Raw genomic sequence first — 16,303 nt, 5'->3', positions numbered from 1 at the left:
GGTCACCGCGTCAAAAACGAAATCGCGCAAACGAATTTGGAAGCCAAATCTAGTGTTTTTGCTCGATCTCATAGAAAACCGGCGTTTTTGTTATTAGATTCTCATATCATTATATATCTCGTTCAAGTTACCGGCAACTTAGATAATTTTAGGTGGTATTGTGAAAGACCACTTCATTGGAAATTTATGTTCTGTGAAATAGTCATAATTATAGGTCAGGGATCCCTAGATCAATTTTTTTTTTTTACTATTTACATAATTTTTGTGGATATCTTCATTTTGATAAGACGAACAACAAATTTTATTTGCGAAAAATCTCTAAAGTAGTAGCTAAAAAAGACTCTGTTAGCTACCACTTTCGAGATTTTTTGCAAATAAAATTGTTGTTCGTCTCTTTAAAATGAAACTACTCACAAAATTGTAGCTTGATAGTAATTTCAAAAAAAAATGTTCTAGAGAACACTAACTAATATACTTTAGTTTTTTTCTTGGTATTTTACAAAATTCAAACAAACCATTATGTTGAAAATAAGCTCTCATTCCTAACTTCAGTTCTCAAAGGCCATGTAAATATTTGTCGTACTTAAAACCGCGGAATAAATGAAAATGTTTTATGAAGTATTTTATTTGAATGACCTTGGCAAATTGTAATGAATAAATGGTTGTTGCGAGTTAATATTTTTGCAAAAACGTTAAAAAATAATTTTAATTTTTAAGAATAAAAGTTATTTCACAAATTATTAATTGTTAAAAATATTTCCATATTAACTAAAATTTAATGTTGATTGTTAGGGTAAGTTACTTTAAGCGGGTCCCTAAACGAGCAATGTTATTGCGAATATAATTCAAGCATTGCGTAATATTATTGACCGTCTGTGGTTGATATTGAACAAGCGCCTTCAATCTTATTGTCAAATAAACTGTTCAATATAATTGAAGCGTGATATTGCACTATACGATAATTCATTGTCTAGGCTAAGACAAAGTTTATACAAACTCAATTCTATAGTCCATGACATTAACGTTGTATTTCCTTTGTTCCAGATACAATAGCACTAAGAGATGTGCAGATGGTCGCACCGTCAGCAGTGAAGTTGGGAGACACTGTGCTCCTGAGTTGTAAATGGACGTTGGAGGGGAATGAGACGCTATACAGTGTCAAGTGGTACCGGGGGAGACAAGAGTTCTTTAGCTACTTGCCTAAGGAGTACCCGTTTACTCGCATCTTCGCGCAGCCGGGAATTGATGTTGATGTAAGTACTGAGTAATCAGGGCGCATCCCACAACCTGAGCACTTTTGTGGTACACTTTACGGAAAAACTATCACGCCTATTGATTTGTGCTTTAACGTAGTAATTTTATTTATATGTGGATGTGTGACTGTGAATGAGTGGTAACCAAATCTTGACTGACCGCTAATAATCGGTCAGTCAAGATTTCACATTTCACTAAAACATAAAATATCTTTTTCAAAATGGGTATCATGATACACTTTTTGAAAGTCGAACGAAGAAACTACGTTGCCTACCACCGGTTCAGGAACTAACCCGCCGAGAAGAACCGGCGTAAGAAACTCGCACGGGGCCATCTTTTACTAAAAAAATGGAAAATTACAATGTTATGGCTTACAGCTATGTAACAAAAATAAAAGAAAAGTAACCTGCATGGAGCCACCCTATTCCCAAGGTGTGCTGTCCTCGATGAAATCATTGACTTTATAATACGCTTTAGCACACAAACGTTCTTTAACTGCTTTTTTAAATTTGTCTAAAAGAAGATTTTGAACATTTTCTGGGATTTTATTGTATAGGCGTATACATTGGCCTTTAAAGGATTTACTTACTTTGGCTAGTAAAAACATAAAAAAAAACGACGCGAGCTATCACAAAGCTCGGCTTTTAGCTAGTTGATACTAAAGCACACATATCAATTAGGAAGAGGATCGTAACCGTATCGCCTTTAGCTGTTCAGTATATGTATGAAACTCCCTACTGCAACGCACTCAAATCGGAAACGTAACGTCCTCGTCTCGGAACATGCTCTATTAGCACTTACGATTTAGTGTTCTCGTTCTTAGGGTGGTCATACCTACAGAGTGCCGAGTGCTCTCGGAAGAGCACTCATAATAATTTTTTTTTTATAAAATAAGGGGGCAAACGAGCAAACGGGTCACCTGATGGAAAGCAACTTCCGTCGCCCATGGACACTCGCAGCATCAGGAGAGCTGCAGGTGCGTTGCCGGCCTTTAAGGGGTAATAGGGGAGGGTAGGGAAGGGAATAGGGGAGGGTACGGAAGGAAATAGGGGAGGGTACGGAAGGAAATAGGGGAGGGTAGGGAAAGGAAAAGGGTAGGGGATTGGGCCTCCGGTAAACTCACTCACTCGGCGAAACACAGCGGAAGCGCTGTTTTCTGTGAGGACGTGGTATTTCTCCGGTCGAGCCGGCCCATTCGTGCCGAAGCATGGCTCTCCCACGTCAAAGTTTAAAAATATATGGATGTGGTCGGCCGAGGGCACTGTCTTTCCACTCTACTCGGTAGGTGTAATGAGACCCTTAGGCTCGTCATTCATTGCCTTCGTCGCGATTAACGTTTGGATTCAAACGTCAGTCAGTGGTCAGAGTGCTGTAAACGCGGTGTCGCCTAGTCGTAGCTAAGTTATGGCGATAAGGTGACGACCAAGTAACCCCAATATACACTGCTCGCTTCCTGATCATTTCGTGTGTGCAATTTTAGTCTTGCGGTAGGTCGCATCTTTTTGAAACAAACTTAAATTTATGCCATAAATAAAATATGACTAAAAGATATAATAGCTCCCACACCGGTTTCGGTGACGGTGGCCGGTTTCATTAAATTCCGGCCAGCTACGCAGGAGTAATTTTATAGTGCCCAAGTGTGTGCGCAGTACACAAGAGCACTCTCTATTTCTTTACTCTCATACCCCAGAGGGACGGATGACCGACACGACCGGCGAGAGATCAGGCGAAGGACCGACTTTTACATGCCCATCCGACGCGTGGATTATCTTACTTGTCAGACAGTCAGGTCAGCCTACATTGTCCTAGCCAAGCTTGGAAATAACATGTTTCCAACGCGGGAATCGAACCCACGACCTCCGAGTCAAGAGCCGCGCTCTATAAGCGCTACTAAAAGATATAACTAGCGCAGTATAGCCGGCGCATAGTCATAAATTTTCAAGCCAAGTCGGTAAAAGTTTTGCGAAAATTCGACACGAAGTCCTTCATTATAAAAATATCTTCGAAGGATGCTCGCAATAACGTTATTTGAAAAATTATTATCTCTCTCCTTGAGACTCTTTCGAACTTTTCCTGGTCACTTAGTAGTTCTCCTTTCCAATCAATTTTAATTTGAAGTATAAACGCTGGAGTTGGTTCCCCTTATCGATCGTCTCTAATTAAACAATAATAAATTTAAACTTAGCATCTTTTACTTTTCTTTTGAAAAATTACATTATGTGTTTATTAACTTATATTAAAGTTTGAATTATTGCTTTTTCTCAAATCTTTGCTTCAAGTGTAGGAGTTTTCCGGAATATGCCTTTTTGCCTTCCAGACCCAAAAACCTAGTTATAATATATTGCAAAAATATAACTGACATGGAAACTATAACATATTATTTATCATATTATCCTAATGCACCCAAAAGCCAGCACAATAAGAAACAGGAATACAATAACAAGAATTGGTGGCTTGACCCCACGACGTTAACAGTAAACACATTTTTATCGGCCATTAACGTACTTTACACGTTTTATTGTGGGCATTGTTAACATCATTTACGACCGCCACTAAAATCCTAATATTGTCCACAAATATGCCCGCTTCACCTTGGAAACCCGCCGTTATTAATTGTACTAAAGCTGTCGAAATTGCCACGGGGACAGTAAAATATATCGCTGTCGTTACAGCTCCTCGTATTGTCCAACTTTGTGGCTATTGGTACATCAAAATTTAGTAGATTCTGATTTGTTGTGGTCATGAAAAGTTTTTGTCGTTAGCGGATACTTTATTTATACTTTTAATATACTTGTGGTAAGTATGTATTATTAATTATATTTTGTCTTATCTTCAATATTAATATTGTTGCTATTTATTATTATTTGACTTTTGTATGTTTCTTTTATGATTTATATCTGTTGAAATTAAATTGTTTATAATAATAATATTGTTTGTCTTTCAAAACGTATTTCATCTGCGTTGAGAATTGGTATACTAAAATGTAGTTTTATTGCTTACACCAAGAAGTTTTCGTATAAAGGAAGGAAGCTTTTAAAGCCCCACTTAAGTTTGGTCTCATATCGTATATTGTTGGATCGACTTGTACTTGTGAATTTTAGTATGGCATTCAACATCAATTTAACAGCCGCATATATTCATAATATATACTTCACATACAACACTGTAATTTTATGTTCACAAGCATCGTATGCTACAATTTGAAATGGTTTTATTAAATTTTGCTGCGTAAAGAACAAATTTCTGTTACTTATATTTTCTTTAATAAACTTTTTAATTGTCTGTTTTACATAGCATACCTTGTTATAAGAATGTGTAACCACTAACCACTAAGTTGATAACAAAAATTATGTTTTAATTTAATCTATAACATAGATATGACATTAAATAAACTTGTAAGTGTCTAAACACACAAGTCGCGTTATATTGTATGTAATCATGTCGAACTTCGGCCGCGTATTTTCGGCCTAGTGTGTGTACACTTCGAAATAAATTAGCAGTCCATTTCAAATGTCGGTAATTCTAAAGTTGATGAATTCTTTAAAAGGTTGCGAAGTCATCAATCTTAATAAGCAGATAAGATATTTCACTATCCAACGCGGGTGCACTGTGAAGTTTTCTCAGAAATTTTAGGTGACGTAATTACAGAAGTTTCAATGGAGTTTGCTATCTAGTTAGTTTTAATGATCCTGTTTTTGCTGCAGTTGTTTTATCACTAATTTCATTGCAACTTGTTTTTGTGTTTCCGTTGTGACTTAATGTTATTATTTTAAAGTTTCTATTTTAGAAGTTTAACTTTAGGTTGCGTTGATAATGTTCGTACCAACTGTGTGCTACACGCTACACCCGGTGTGCTGCATTAACATTTTCTAGACTTTAAACTTTATTTATTTATTTACTAGCGACCCGCCCCAGCTTCGCACTGGTATCCTACTAATATTATAAAGGCGAAAGTTTGTTTGGATGTATGGATGTATGGATGTTTGTTACTCTTTCACGCCAAAACTACTGAACGGATTTTAATGAAACTTTACAATAATATAGCTTATACATCAGAATAACACATAGGTTACAATTTTAACCGACTTTCAAAATGGGGGAGGTGTTATGTTCGTTTTCTTATATTCAACGATTACTCCGCCGTTTGTTGATCGATTTTCAAAAATTTTCTTTTAGTATATAGGGTAACATCCCAATTTGGTATTATATTCACAAAAGTGGTGATCCGATGAAGGATCCATAAGTAATCGAGGGAACTCCTCAAAACTTATAGGGAAACATGTGGTGACTTCGGTTTCGTGAGAAGTATTCTAAGCTTAAGCTACCAACAAGTAATATTTTGCACCGAGATATACCTGGTATACCGTGGTTCGGAAGGTGCTGAGAGAACTCCTGATTCTTTATAGATACAAGTTTGGGAGTTTCGGCGTTGTTTTAAGAACAGAAAGCATATGCTACTAAGCAAATTACATTCATCATCATCATCACTACCATATTATACACTACCATATACACTACCATTTCATAGTCTTTTAGTACGAGACTCGAGTTTGTCAAGCGATAATTAAAAAAAATCTATACCTACCTAATCTTATAAACCTTAAGATTTTTGCTTGAACGCGTCAATCTCAGGAACTACAGGTCCGATTTAAAAAATTATCTCAGTATTAGATAGATCATTTATCGAGTAAGACTATAGGCTATATTATATTATCACGCTAAGACTAATAGGACCGAAGAAACCCAGGAAAATGTGGTAAAAACGGGGTAAATATTTTTTATGGGAAAAGGTACGGTTTCTGTAAAATTCCTAATTTACGCGGGCGAAGCCGCGCGGGACATCTAGTAAAATATATAGCCACTGAAATTGATTCAGCAGTTTTGATTCATTATTACTACCCGTGGCCCGCATTGGTCGGTACCGCCGCAAAAGCTACGTATCGCAATTTTTAAATGTGTAATATCTTCGAAAATATTCATTTAAATCATATGCTGTCAAGGGCCATATAGATTTATATTAAATCGACAATGTATTTAAAGTGTTTAATTGAATAAGGATGAATGCTGTATTGGTTAAAATTGCTTTGAAAATTAGCCATTATTTGTTGTTAAAAGTAAATGACAAAAAACTGTTATTGTGGGATATCCTTAAGAGATAGACATAATTTACCATTGCGGAGTTTTCTGTAGACCTTTTCATTGTGTACATTACTTAGCACATTATTTTGATAAATCTCTTAGGATTCTGCCTGCGTTTGCAATGTAAGCGGAAAAAAATGTAATTATTTACGACATCACATTAGAAACCCCAACAATGTCGGTATTTCTCCATTATTTAATTAACGTTATTATACTTATAAACCTTCCTCTTGAATCACTCTATCTATTAAAGAAAACCGCATCAAAATCCGTTGCGTAGTTTTAAAGATTAAACGGAACAAAGGGACATGCGGGAAAAAAGCGACTTTGTTTTATAATATTATGTAGTGATTTATCCGTCTGTCTCTTAGCTACCTATCTCATCAGCCACCTTATCTTGTATGTGAACTTTTTTACTGTTCAACACTGTAAAAAAAATAATATTGTATATATAACAGTTTCATTTTTATGTGACTTCAAATTATCGCTAGGACGATATATTTATATGCAATTTAATGCTAATGCCTAGGGTTCGCATGTTTGCGAAATTGATGGTCTAGGGCCTAGACGATCGATTTTATTGTGTAATATCACGTATTGTACAATATTATTACTAACCGTCTATGGTTAATATTGAACGCGCCCGCCTTTCAATCTTATTGTCAAATAAATTGTTCAATGCTATTGTACAATAAAATTGATCATCTAGGGGCCCACGAAGCTAACAGTTTGAGTCAATTTCAATCTAGTCTGTTCAGTCTCAACTCTCAGCCCCCGTCCGATTACGTCAAACTTTCGCCGTCGCAAAACAATGACGTCATAGTCCCGGAATAAAAGAAACGTCCTCAATTGTTCATTGACTACTGAAAAGGCATTCTGTTAGTATCTGATTCGTTAAACAATCGGAGTGAATTTATTTTAAGATTGATGTATTATTATATTATAAATTGTTTTTTTTTTTATTATTTTATTGTTGATGTACTACCAATAATAAAACTATTGATTTATTATAATGTTAATATCCCAAATCGTTAAAAAAATTAACGCAGAAATTTTGTGTTGTTTTTAATAAAATTCATAATAATTTAGATAAGTATAGCAATAAAAAGTAGGCATCAGTATGCATATTTTTATAACAATATTTTATGAATGTTTCGATAAAATGATAAAAGTGACTATTTCTATATTATTATGGTATTTCGATGCTAGAAAATGTCTATAATCGCAACGCACGATAAGGAACTCCGTTCCAAAAATTATACCTAATAAAGACACAGACAGAAATGAAACCTTTGGAAAACCTCTTGGTAACTCTTAGAGTGATAATCTCATCTTTTATGAGTTCAAAGTGATTTAATAATATTATGTACTTGATACTGAGTTTTTTATCAAGTATGCAAAATACGATATCGTCCACAGTATAGCAATATTAGTCCCTACAGTAACGAAACGCCTTTGACGTCGCACGATGCCGCCACCGATGACAAGTACCGAGCAGATATGCCAGGGTTGCCACGAAACGGGAAATAAAATAAAAATAAAATATTGTGCTTGTAATGCAAATGTTATCATTTAATCTGTTTCATTAGCGTGTTATATTTACATATTTATTTATTTTAAAAACTTTATGCACATATAGGTACAAAGGGGGACTTAATGCCGTATGGCATTATCTACCAGTCAACCTTTGGGCGATACAAGGACAAAGTTGTATAGGTGCCAGTCGAGTTGAAAGAGGAAAAGACAGAAAAAATAATAAATATATATTATACTTATTAAATATATATTGTATAATATTATACTATACTTATAATATACATATTATCACACATAAAATTATATATAAATAAAACCAATAACCATATTAATATATTATTATATAATAACTATATTATAATAATATATAGTTGATCAATGATGATGCTAAAAATATTATAAATATTAATTTATGCCATAAATTATGAAAACTAAGAGTCTGCAAACTATTTCAAGTAAAACTCACGTACCCTGCGCTTAAAAGTATCTCTGGTTTTTGACATCCTGATTTCCGGAGGAAGAGCGTTCCAGAGGAGAATAGCCTGGATATTAAAAGAAGAGTGGACGGAACTTGACTTGTAAGAAGGGCAACTTAAAAGCTGATTTGAAGTGGATCTGAGGTTTTTATCGTGCCTGCTGCAACGGTATTGAAAGTGAGGGGCGAGATATTCGTGAGTATGGGGATGATGCAGCAGTGAATATAGCACACACAGTGCCCGCACAGAGCGGCGCTGACGTACTGGTAACCAGTGTAGCTTGGAGCGATACGAAGAAACATGGTCGTATTTTCGAAGGTTGAATATGAATCGGAGGCAATTATTAAACAATCGGTCGAGTTTATCGAGTTTGTCGGCATTAAGATTTAAACAGCACACGTCACCATAGTTAATTATAGGAAAGATAAGGGACTGAACCAGCAAGGTCTTGACTGGAGTGGAAAGGAAATTTTTGAGCCGGTAGATGAATCGTACATGTGTGTCGTACTGCCAGATATTTACGTGAAACTTTATTTTTAGATGATTTTAGTTCTCAATTTAAAAAAATTATAAAGTAACCCATCAAGCCTCATAAACTCACAGGTGAGCGAGACACAATAGAATAACAATAGATTTTCAAGGATCCATGAATCACGATCGAAGGATTAAAATAATGAAGACGCATTCGAAATTTCGAATATATAAAATATCCAATAATTAATCACACGTCAGGTGTAACAGAAGCACTTCAAAACTCTTATTACGTGCGCGGTAAGGGCGCGGTATCTTACACTTGATATGTTCACCTGGGTAGGTAGGTACTAATTAGTATGTAACAGGGTATTTGACAGATTTGTAATTTATTCTATATTGTTTCTCTCCTTGTTACACTTCTTACAACGTAAACAATAAAACAGAGATGCAAATACATGCCGCCAAGGCCAACACAATATTAGTATAAACTGTGAACATATTTATGAAAATTTAAATCCTTTTTGTTTTTTGACTCAGATTTACATCCGTATACTGAACATTTATTATAATATCCCATTGTTTATAAGATAAGTTATCGTTTTACGACACAAAATTCGTAGACAACGCGCCAACGTCACCCCTGTGGGCGCAGGTATACAAACTCCGCGAGTTTGTGTACGCGGGCCCGCGCCGCCCGCTTCCCCGCGGGTACCCCTCCGTTGCTCTGCGCAAGTACATTCGTTTGACTACTGTAGGGATATGTCATATTGCTATACTGTGATATCGTCCTTAGACTAGAAAAAACTGTCACTTCATTGTCAACTGGGGTTTGACAAATAGAAACGATGACATATTATGACAAGTTTTTTGCCAAGTCAATGGCAGCTATGGACGGGATTCGGTAATACCAGAGTAGACAGAATGATAGAGTATGCCGACTTAGAACTGATGTTGAAATTTTTAAATTTGACGTATTATGACGAAAATCGTCGCTAGGGTTGTTAACTTGTTACCTACGAATTTAAAACTATGACATATTCGCTGGACGTGGTCCTCTTTGGTCGTATTAATGTTTGTGTTTTGGCACATGCGATTAAAATTGTCAGAATTCAATTTTGAAATCTTTGTTTTAAATATTTAAAAATAAATTATATCAGCCAGCGCGAGGCACAATCCGTTCATAATCCTAGTGAAACCCGACGAATTTGACAGATATTGAAACCTGTCCGTTTCAATATCTGTCAAATTGTGGTAATACTATAATATACATTCTGTACCCCACTTGGCATCGCGTATTGACAATAGCGCAAAAATATCACCGCAAAACTCATTCCGTCCCAATTCCAGACGATTCGGATTCAGATTGGAACGATTATTGGGACACCTTCATTGTTCTGTTGTTTCGCTTCAGCTTTCGGAGATGTAACGGATATATCGCTTTTTATCCGTTCTAAATTGATGTTTGCGAAGCTGATTTGATATCGAAAGTTGATTTTGAAGAAGATTTGTTTTCGTTAAATGTATTTTTTTAACGACAACAGATTGTTTTGCAGATTTGTTTTTAGGGTTCCGTACCCAAAGGGTAAAAACGGGACCCTATTACTAAGCATTCGATGTCTGTCCGTCTGTCTGTCTGTGTGTCTCCAGGATGTAACTCAAGAATCGCTATAGCTAAACTTCTGAAATTTTCACAGATTGTGTATATCTGTTGCCGCTATAACAAAAAATACTAAAAACAATATAAAAATAATAGTTAAGGGGGGCTCCCATACAACAAATTTTTTGCTCGATGTCAATAACGGCAACACATAGGCATTTTAAATATTCCTGAAATACTCAGTTGTATTTGTACTTTAGTAATTATTATTAATAAAATTTAAATAAATTAAATAATTACATAGCTCCCATACAAAAGACACAATTTTCAGCCTATTTTTGCTCTAATGTGGTACGGAACGCTTCGTGCGCGAGTCCAACTCGCACTTGGCCGATTTTTTTATGCCGTGCGCTGTATATCGGTTACAAAAATTGATAAAAAAATCAATTTAGATATTATCAGCGTATAAACCTTTGGTAGGCTTCATTGAAACTTTACGTTGGTCGTGATTTGTCAGGCGGGATTGAAATAACCTGACAAAATTACGTTAGTCCGCCATCTGCTTAAATGTAACAATTTCTCTGATAGTACAAGATATAGCAAATAAATAATATTTTTTTTTAGAATAAAGAAATACCCTTATTCTACTCACTCTCCGCTTATTTCGTATGCGGGTCAAAAATATAAAAGTGACAAATGAAAATTAGCTTCACGAGGCCGTACGTGTTAAAGAATTACGAAAGTGGAACTCAATGTGTAAAGGGTTGGTCCGGGCTGAAATTCCGGAAGTGTCCAAAGGTACGGTCGGTATCCTGTGGATAATTTTCGAACTCTATTTTCTAAATAATAAGGTCGAAATTTGATATAAGGACTCTGTTGGCGAAAGATTTTGTGTACGAATTAGCGTTTCCGTTAACACTTAATATTCCCTTTTACATGAGGTAAATTTATGTTTTCCGAGAGACACGCCTTTACGCAAAGCCAGATTAAGTGAAGGGTGATTTTAGATAAGGATATATGATTCAATAATGGATCATAGTGTCATTTATACGTGGGAGAGCCATGCTTCGGCACGAATGGGCCGGCTCGACCGGAGAAATATCACGTTCTCACAGAAAACCGGCGTGAAACAGCGCTTGCGCTGTGTTTCGCCGAGTGAGTGAGTTTACCGGAGGCCCAATCCCCTACCCTATTCCCTTCCCTACTCTCCCCTATTCCCTTCCCTTCCCATCCTTACCCTCCCCTTACCCTGTTCCCTCTTAAAAGGCCGGCAACGCACTTGCAGCTCTTCTGATGCTGCGAGTGTCCGTGGGCGACGGAAGTGGCTTTCCATCAGGTGACCCGTTTTGCTCGTTTGCCCCCTTATTTCATTTAAAAAAATAGTGATTTTTTCCTACCGTACCGTACCTCATCTCTTAGGAATCCATACTAACATTATGAATACGAAAGTGTGTTTGCCTGTCTGTTTGTTACCTCTTCACGACCATGAACCGATTTTGCTTGAAATTTGGTATGGATATACTTTGAGTCCCGAAAAAGGACATAAGATACTTTTTATCTCGGAAACATGTACGGTCCCGGCGCGATAAAGAAATTTTGTCTCAAGGCGCAGGTGCGGGCGTCATCTAGTAGCTGTCATAAAAACTAGAGACCGCCCGATGGACGAAATTCGACCTTAAAATATTTAATTATTTTCTTCTTTTGACTCCCCGTTTAAAGAATTGACTTTTTCAGATTTAATAAAAAAAACAACAATCCATTTTTAATTTGACAACAGACTTCAGCCATAGACAATAGTGTATAATTCGTATGTAGAGGCTTGCCTTTAAAAATGCTGGTGTGCACGTTGTAGTGTGTGTAATGATTTATTTGTTAAAAAATGTATGATTAAAGCATAATTTCAAAATAATATTAGCTCGATGCACTCCTTCACCATATAAACTACTAGCTGTTCTGGCAAACGTTGTTTTGCCATAAAATGATTTTCAGTTTTCCTGTTTTTTTTTTTTGAATTTTTTCTGTTTTTTTTTCTATAGACCTCACGGAGCCCAAGACCTTTCCAACAAATGTAAAACCGTGGAAATCGGTAAGTTCTGGAGTTATAGCGTCAGGAAGGAAAACCCCACTTATTTTCATATATTAGATAATAACTGTGCAAAATTTCATTCTTTGCTTGCGTATTAATGTTATCGTATCGCGGATTTATTCACCAATCAAATAATTCGCTGACATCATTTGTCTTGATCGCGCAATTCATCTCGGCGGCGACAGGATGATATCGTTGTCGGCGGTCATTGTCCAATCACTGTGAACACCACATGCTTAGTAATGACAACGACCTCCTTATTAGGGTCAGCTGTGCAACGTGACGAGACGATGCAATTTTTAATGAGCTATTTAAAATTGACACAGCCAGTCCAACACCGACGGCAAGTTTGTTATTCAATGTGTATCTTATTTCTTATGTAGACAATCAAGTTCACGTTTTTTAATTGCCTATTTAAAATTATACGTCGCATCACCACACTACGTTGTAATGTGATGAACCTTAAACTCGGCGAATTATACTTTCAGGTTTTTTTTTTCTAAGCAAGATAAATTATCAGATTATGGAATAACTAGATCATCATGGCAATTATATTTTTTTAGCTACTGAGTAGATCATGTACAGTTTAGAGATCTATAGCTGTAATTGTACATAGAACTCGTACGTACATAAATGTAACTTAACAAAATACGTGTGACACTTCGGGACTGCCGCGGAAAAGCTCATCTTATACAATTTTAATTCGCATACGTTTAGTCGCACGCACAAAAAACACCGTGCCGATGTCTGGTAACGCCGCACCGCACTTATGCCACTGTGGGTGAGTGTTAGGTTTCTTTATGGAATTTATTGATTCGGTCGCCGTGTTCAAAACCCGCGATAAAAGCTATGCAATATCTCAAAATAATAGAAACCTTTGTGCACAAGTTCTACTCTCCTTAGCCAGTTCCCAAAACCCAAAACCCGAACCCAAAGCCCGATAAAAACCGACAGCTATTGGCAAGCAAATATTCTGTATTTGCTATTTATCTGTGTACACAGTATTGTATGCGGTTTAAGCACGTTTAAGTCTAGCTAAGCCGACTAGCGCAGCAAATATTTCGCTAAACATGCCGTAACGCGGCACCGATACTAGTAATAATGTGGATATTGAGCAAAAATATGGCGCTAGTAAGTCGGTATGCTTTAATAGTATACGAGAAATTAAATGTTTATGATATTGACATAATTCTGGAACCATTATACGGCCACAATATTCGTCAATGATTGCCTATAGTGATCGACGTCGATAGTCTATTCATACTGATATTTTAAATGCGTTCACTGTTCACACACACAAATGCCTTCACGATCAAACTGCTGAACTGATTTTGCTGAATGTTGATATGGGGATACTTTGAGTATCGGGAAAGGACATAAATTTATTATGATACTTTTAATTCCGGAAAAAAATATGGTTGGTACGCGCGATGAACAAATTTTGGCGCAACGGGGTTGCGAACGTCATCAGCAGCTGGTACTCGTAAGTCAACAATTGCCTATAGATGATGTCAATGGTAAATGATATAGCTTCACAATGATTCCAAATAATGATTCATCATGGCCCAAAGATAAGGGAAAATCTACTCAGCGGCTTTTATTAAAATAGAGTGACAAGTCGCGTGTGCTGTATTGGTATGCTTCTTGAAATATCTGAAACCGCTCTAATATATTACGGATGGTTTTAATAGCGGCAATCTACCATTAAAACATCACATACTCATATGAGTTAAATTCTCGCATTAAATACTGAATATAAAATTACAAGAAACCAAACTTTCTTAGGGCAAAACATACCAGCGAGTTTCAAGAGTCGAAGTATTCGAATCAATCTTGCATTAGGTCTTACGCCAGCCAATTTACTGAGCTCTATTAAACTAATGACTTTTCTTCGTGGCTTATTTGCTTCCAAATTAATTGCAATAAAGTCAGTTACAATTACTGTTATTATTATTCACTTCTATTTAAGCCATACTTTATGCGAATATTACAAATACGAAAGTGTGTCTGTATGTCTGTTACCTCTTCACGCCTAACCGCTGAACTGATTTTGCTGAAATTTGGTATAATAATAATAATAATACCCCCCACACCGGTTTCGGTGACGGTGGCCGGTTTCATTAAAACCAGGCCAGGTACGCAGGAGTAATTTTATAGTGCCCAAGTGTGTGCGCAGTACACAAGAGCACTCTCTATTCCTTTACTCTCATATTACCCAGTGAGACGGAAAACCGACACGATTGGCGAGAGATCAGGCGCAGGATCGACTTTTTACATGCCCATCCGACGCATGGATCATCTTACTTGTCTGACAATCAGGTGATCAGCCTGCATTGTCCTAACCAAACTTGGAAATAACATGTTTCCAACGCAGGAATCGAACCAACGACCTAAAGAGCCACGCTCTTAACCACTGGACCACGGAGACGCCTCCGTGGTCCAGTGGTTAAGAGCGTTCTCTTGTGTACTGCGCACACACTTGGGCACTATAAAATTACTCCGGCGTACCTGGCCTGGATTCAATGAAACCGGCCACCGTCACCGAAACCGGTGTGGGGGGTATTATTATTAATTTGGTATGGAAATACATTGAGTCCCCAAAAAGGACATAGGATACTTTTTTTCTCTGAGTATGTACGGTAAAACGAATTTTGTCGCAACGGCATTGCGGGGTTCCAGTTCCCTAGGTTATCTTTTGTAATAATGAGGAAAAATTGGTTTCTTTGTTCGATTCATAGCTGTTGGATAGGTTAGGAGGTCGATGATAATATATTTTGTCACACGTGTAAGGTAAATCACGGATATATTATATCGTTATCCGTGATTTACCTTACACGTGTGACAAATATAAATAATACTAGCTGTCCCGGCAAACGTTGTTTTGCCATATAATTAATTTTAGGTATGAAAAATAGATGTTGGCCGATTCTCAGACCAGTAGGTCTGAGAATCGGCCAACATCTATTTTATATTTACTATATTGAGTAAATATGCTCACAAAATTTAATGAGAATCGGTCAAGCCGTTTCGGAGGAGTATGGCAACGAAAACTGTGACACGAGAATTTTATATATTAGATTATTATCACCTCATTATTTTAATTGCAATAAAACATAATATTATTATTATAATAATTTCTAGTCATTATCTAGAAATTTTGGGAATAGTCAAACGCGATGCCACACGTCACCGCTAAATAATATTATAAAATCGTATAAACTAACCCGCGCTACACGACAGCGACATAACGCGACACAAAACATCAGTTCTATGAAATGTGGATTGTCGCGTCGCGCCACGATCTCACGCTCACGAAATCTGTCTATGTAATACAAATTTACGCATCTACGTTGCGGTCTGAATTGACCCTAAATACCGCCTGCGAACTAGGTCCAGAGCGTTGTAGAATACATTAATTGGATTATTTCATTATGTCCAATGTCCATCTGTTGTCTGTCTCTGTGACATTCCACACTCGTCCGGAATATTACTTGAATCTACAGTACCTACTTTAATAAATGTTCACGCTTATGATAGTGTTTTCTTATGTGATTAAAATTAATTAATATTGTTTTGATAATTTAATATGACCACATTTTTCATTTCAAAAGTTCTTTTGCGGTCTACACAGTTTTTGATTTAAAGAGATGTGTAATAATCTCGCATCTAGGATATAATGTTACTAGCTGTTGCCCGCGACTTCGTCCGCGTGGACTTCAGTTTATAGCGCGCAATGTCAAC

At 36.6% G+C, this 16,303-nt stretch overlaps 1 protein-coding gene across 1 annotated transcript in view; it reads left to right on the top strand.

Annotated features, from left to right (window-relative positions):
- LOC121731213 overlaps positions 1–16,303 on the top strand; it is a 223,829-nt gene that overhangs the window by 89,701 nt on the left and 117,825 nt on the right. The window contains exon 3 of the mRNA XM_042120568.1: positions 1,045–1,253. Within this exon, the coding sequence (XP_041976502.1) occupies positions 1,045–1,253 (209 nt within the window). The remainder of the gene's footprint in view (positions 1–1,044; positions 1,254–16,303) is intronic.

The sequence above is a fragment of the Aricia agestis genome, chromosome 10 (genome assembly GCF_905147365.1).
Source record: "Aricia agestis chromosome 10, ilAriAges1.1, whole genome shotgun sequence".
Classification (NCBI taxonomy): Eukaryota; Metazoa; Arthropoda; class Insecta; order Lepidoptera; family Lycaenidae; genus Aricia; species Aricia agestis.
This window is presented reverse-complemented; position numbering and strand designations above follow the sequence as displayed.